Below are 6,000 nucleotides of genomic sequence, written 5' to 3' on the forward strand. Positions count from 1 at the left end.
GTTAGAATTACTTATAATGAAAGAATTCAAATGTACACGGTGAACACATACATCAGGCACGAATCATTTACGTTATTACTGAAATAGAGTTTAACATTCCAGATAAGATTTCAAACCAGATCTCTTTCCTTCATGACACTTTGTTCAATAACATTACACTTAGTTAGACCTGACGTAACACAGTAAACATCATCGTTACACTTAGCTAAACCTGACGTAACACAGTAAACATCATCGTTACCCTTAGCTAAACCTGACGTAACAGTAAACATTATCGTTACACTTAGCTAAACCTGACGTAACACAGTAAACATCATCGTTACACTTAGCTAAACCTGACGTAACACAGTAAACATCATCGTTACACTTAGCTACACCTGACGTGACACAGTAAACATCTTACAATCTAGGGCAGCGGTGGCTACGGGGTTCGAGACAGGGAAAGCCTACATTACCTTGCTGGGCTCGGGACTGCTGAAGGAATCGACTCCCAGACGATCGTCTGAGCCTTTTAAGTGAAGGACCAGCAAGGCAGGAACAGCTAGCCACGCCTTGACCCGCCACCTATGGCTACGATAGGTCAGAATGACACAATTGCCCTTGATAGGTCAAAAGACTGATTGTCACTCCCTCATCTTGACGTGATTTGCTGAAGGAGGCGTAAGGTCCGGCCCACATATGGCGTGAATTCAAATTCCTTTGTTCCTTTGCCCATAACAGCAGCGAACGTACGGGATGACATACCCCGCAGCTGACCCCCACGCCTTGACCTGACGCCACTGAAAAGGGTTTGGGTGCTGGAGGACTGGTCAACATCTGCTTCAACACAGAATTACTAAGACAATCAACACGGTCAGGGAAGTGAGGTCCGAGCCGATAGCAACAACACCCTACACACCGGCACACCATACACAAAGACACACCATACATATACATACGAACATGTGGGCACATACACCATGTTCGTAACAATATATATTTACATCCCAGAGAATAGAGGAGGAGGAATACCACCCACGTATTCCGTGCGTGTTAGAGAAAGCGACTAAGAAGGGTGGGAGTGGGTGGCTCGAAATCTTTCCTTCCTGTATTACTTTCCAAACGAAGGGATAAGAGGAAGGAGCCAAGTGAGGAATGTCCCCTCTGTGGCTCTGTCATCTGTTCTTGTAGTTAAGGATAATGAATTAACTCATGTTGTCCTGAAGTTGCCATCATAACCATCTCATCATTACCTCCGACAGAAAACCATCCCGATGCGGCACAAGGAGATTCACATCGTGAACTTGCCCACTGCACTCCTCGCCATCTTCGAGTTCGCCAAGACTCTCCTCTCAGAGAAGATCAAGAACAGGTTTCAGGTAAGAGGAAAAGAGTTGGATGTAGTGTCTGGCGTCCCGCTGCTCTAAATATCAATAACTTCTACAAAAACAAAGAGTTACTTCTTTTTTCTGTCATCGCCTTAATTATTTTGTAGATTGATGAATAATTATGAAATTATACTTACAGATAAATGATTTTTATACAAACGTGAAAATAACTCAGTGTGAAAATTATCCAGTATCATAAAACTTTAAAAAGCTGAAATAAATGATTTGCTAAAGTTACGTTTTCTAGCTTGTATTTTGATTGTTATTTCTCGTGCAGGTGCACAGTGATGAGGCGAAGCTGAGAAAGTCTGTTCCACTGAGGATACTGCCCAGGGAATATGGCGGCACCATACCCATGGCTGAGATGATCCGTAAGTAACCCGGAAGAAAATGGGAGGAGGTGGTGGTAGTCTTAGAAATGTTAGAATACAGGAGGGGAAGAGTAAAGAGTGAGGGGGAAGGTGGTGTGCAGAATGGTGGATGTCAGTGGAGGAGGCAGATCTTATTTTTTTCATATATATTCGCCATCTCCCGCATCATCAACGTAGCGCCAGGAACAGACGATGTATGGCCTCATTCGCTCACATGAGAGATATCGGTTAAACTCACGCACATTAGGGTCAGATTATAAGAACAGAAGAATGGAAGGAGAAAGCAACTGCTATATTCACGAAAAAACATAAGAAATTATAATAACTATCAAAGTGAATTAACGTTGGTAAATCATAAAAATACAATTATAGATAGATGAGATTTTCTGTATCTGAAGTATTTTTATATACGTTCATCTGGATCACTTTACTGTAGACGTAGCTTGGGAAATATAGAACTTGGTTACAATTTCCACATCAATATGACTAAGATCTAACTAATAACTCATCCTTGTGAAAACTTCTGTATGGAAAGTAGTGACAAATAAGATTCACAGTATGTCCATCTTATTGTAATTCTACCGCTTTTATTCTTGTTCAGTTGTCTTTTGTTTTCCTGATAATCAACCGTCTTTGTATGTTCCTACACACATACACTATCGTCTATGTCGACATAACAAAGTGTGATCTAGTATCACTCTGTTTACCAGGGGTTGAGGTAGTGGAATACAGTCTCCCTTACAACTCGTACTTACACAATCGTCAGATGAGCACAGATGAAACATGAAGTCCTACACTAATGTACTGTCATCTTCTGCACAGACTTTATCTTCTCTTGTTACCTCCAGGTATACGCTGTTACGTATCTCCTCGACTTACCCAAAATTTGTCATGAATTTCACATGGCCACACCATCTCTCTCTTCCATGACCCTTTCTAAGGATGTTTTACACCATATATCATTTTTATCTCCATTCATTATTCATTCCCTTAATCCCTACTTTACGATATCATTCATACATTATGACTGGTCTTCATCTTAACACAGAAAAGCTCAGGTATCGCATGCGTAGATCAGGTTAGGGATTTGTGTACTCCATCACGCAGGCCTCTTGCAAATCCTGCTGCACTCATCTGTTCTTCTCAGTCACGAGAAACTTTCATTGACCCTCCAGGTCTTCTGCCTCACAAGACTCCAATATCATCACGATCTTTCACATGAACAACCTCATGCGTACCATATTCACATGCAGTATCCCTACATACACTATTTATCAGTGTTCTTATCCATACACTATCTTCTGTATTGTCTTCCCTACTTGGTGTCCACAAGGGTCGTGAGCTATAACGCCTCTTGTCTTTACAGAAATGTACAAAAAGGAGCTGCTGGCGGTGCGGAGCCGGGTGCTGATGCTAGACCAGATGCATATCAACAAGAAACCTAAGATTAAGAAGATGGAGAAGGCCATCAACACCATTCAACGCAACTTTAAGAAACTGGACATTGACTAAACACTTCCTCCACTACTTCTAAACCTGTGGTCCAGAATCTGGAACACGATGAACTAGCAGGAGCTACGTTGCTCTGAGGCTTGACCTTAAGAGCCCATCCGTTTGAAGGGCATAATTTAGAAAGTTCAACAGCTGTTTGACATCTTGCTATGTTAAGATGCTATTTTGTATCACCTACAATATCTAACAGCTGTGAAACTTTCACTGGAGAAACCACAAAGCAGCATATGTAATAATGCTTCATTGAACTAATCAAGTATTGAAAATAATGCTTCGAGGCTCTGAGCACACGAAGTACAGTAGCTGTTGGACTCTCAGAGACTGGGGCCTGACGTACAGTGGTGCTGTAAAGATGCTGGAGGTCATCTTGCGAGACATTAACACCATGATGTGAGGGACTTAATTATTTGAGATTGTAACATGTGACATGACCTGGAGTGGTTTAAGAAACTTTTAAGACGTTTTTAATTGCGAAGTTTAAAGGTACAAACATACAGAATGAACGTGACAGTAACTGACTGTTCAACTCCTCCTTACCTCTGGCAGACAGAATGAGGGGGTCAGTGTGAGGCACGACAGGAGACACAGCCTACCACGAATGAGAGGCTCAGTGTGCACAACGCCAGCAGACACTGCCTACAAGGGGATGACGTGGGCCAGTGTAGACAACGCCAGCAGACACTGCCTGCAAGGGAATGACGCGGGTCAGTGTAGACAACGCCAGCAGACACAGCCTACAAGGGAATGACTCGGGTCAGTGTAGACAACGCCAGCAGACACAGCCCACAAAGACTTTACTTAGCAACATTCCAGTGTTCTACTGTTGCTAGAGACGTGGAGAGTTGCCTGTCTTAGGATGGTCAAGAGTGCAAATCAACAAAAGTGCAAATTGTAAGTCGTAGCAATCCTTTCTCCTCCCTCATCATCACTGTATAGTAATTACATACGCCACAAAACCCAGCTATTGTAGTCTTGTATAACGAGTAGATAATTTCACTAACTCTGAGCACTGTTTGAGGCAGGGGGACGATATCCATATATAAGACAATGTGATGCGAGTGCTGTAGGAGAAGTCTGCTACATGGTATCCGAGCACATTAGCAGGATGATGAAAAACTTGGATTCTCTTCATAAGAGACAAAATTATCCAAAGTTTGGCTCATCCGTAAATGGCAATTCCCCGGTACATGTATGTACCTGTGATGTCATTTTGAGCATCTGTGATGACAGAATGAGAATTGGAAACCAATTACTCAGGATTTTGAGTCCATTATAAACTCTACTTCCCTGGTTTTAAGTTACTCCTCATGGTGTCTTGTTTACTGTGCTAATGAAATATCCTCCTAATATATATATGTATATATATATATATATATATATATATATATATATATATATATATATATATATATATATATATATATATACTGTCATACTTCATTTTGTGTATATATAGCTACCCTATGTTATGTGGAGCCTCTCAGGGTCAGGTCTGCCTCTATATGAACATAGTGCCATGATATACAAAAGCTGTTGTCAAAAGCAACTCAGAGCTTTCCCCTCCGTACTTGTGTATACAGTCATGAAGTGTAAGAAATAATATCTCGTTCTTCTGATGTCTTCACCGTGAAGTGCACATCGCCAGGTCTTTCATAGAGCTACGTCCGTTGGTCATGATGTAAGTATACATTTCATTCATCAACAAACGAACTCTAGTCATATTTTAGGAGTTCTCTCTCATGTTCATATTCTGTATGACTGGAGTCACCACCACTGGAAACATAAACACTTCTCAAGTCACTACCACTGTGTACAGTCGAATAGTACGATTGTTCTTATGTATATTTCTAATACTATTTATTATTGCTCCTGTTATATATATGTATGTGTGTGTGTGTGTGTGTGTGTGTGTGTGTATGTGTGTGTGTGTGTGTGTGTGTGTGTGTGTGTGTGTGTGTGTGTGTGTGTGTGTGTGTGTGTGTGTGTAGATGGAAGTGTCTGTAACTGTGCTATATAAATAATGAGGAGGCGTGTTAGGTCAGTACTGTACTGAATCAATACCGTTGTGAATAAATGTATTTTAGAGAGATGAATTGTGTTCTGTTATTTTCCTGAAATATATAAATTTCTTACCGTTTATACCATTTAAAATATTGAACACATGAAATTATATATACTGTATATAAAACCAAAACATTAAACACTTAAGAACACATATTTTGGCACTTTTTATTAACCAAAATATCACGTTCAGTATATATATATATATATATATATATATATATATATATATATATATATATATATATATATAGCGCACTTTGTGCCCACCAGTGTATCACTGCCTTCATAAATGAACGTTGTCTTCTTGGACGTTGCCAGTGAGGTGTTCACTGCTGGTCAGTGGTCGTCTGCAAGTGTAGCCTGAATGTTTCACATGTAACCCACGTCATACTGGTCACTATACTATAAATCATCATTTTCTCTCCACTAAACGTTTCTCACTCTGGTTAAGTTTTATATCATAATCACCTTAGCTCCCTCTGCTCTTTACTAAACTCCACACTCCAGTTACATACATAGCCCAGGTATAAACCTCATTCACCATTAGCCTCCATCACTATATGCCACTCAAGGATCAAATAACTCTTGTGTCAACTTCCCCTGAACACAAGAACATATTGTCCACTGTTCATATTCACAACAAGACATTAATATTTCTCATGTTTCCAAATCTCACTTTTGCTACG

The 6,000-nt window shown here is 40.4% G+C and overlaps 1 protein-coding gene across 2 annotated transcripts in view; it reads left to right on the forward strand.

Moving 5' to 3' along the window:
• The window catches only part of LOC139750837 (alpha-tocopherol transfer protein-like), a 50,146-nt gene extending 44,803 nt beyond the window's left edge, over positions 1-5,343 (forward strand). The window contains exons 5-8 of one of the 2 annotated variants that reach the window (XR_011713232.1): positions 1,242-1,358; positions 1,645-1,738; positions 3,105-5,168; positions 5,239-5,343. Coding sequence is in view for 1 of the 2 variants with exons in the window: in XM_071665622.1 (XP_071521723.1) it covers positions 1,242-1,358; positions 1,645-1,738; positions 3,105-3,250 (357 nt within the window). In the remaining variant the exon portion in view is untranslated. Of the gene's footprint in view, positions 1-1,241; positions 1,359-1,644; positions 1,739-3,104 lie in introns of both variants that reach the window. The other variant, XM_071665622.1, reaches the window with a different exon arrangement.
• Positions 5,344-6,000: the final 657 nt, after the last annotated feature.

This window comes from Panulirus ornatus, chromosome 10 (assembly GCF_036320965.1).
Source record: "Panulirus ornatus isolate Po-2019 chromosome 10, ASM3632096v1, whole genome shotgun sequence".
Taxonomy (NCBI): domain Eukaryota; kingdom Metazoa; phylum Arthropoda; class Malacostraca; order Decapoda; family Palinuridae; genus Panulirus; species Panulirus ornatus.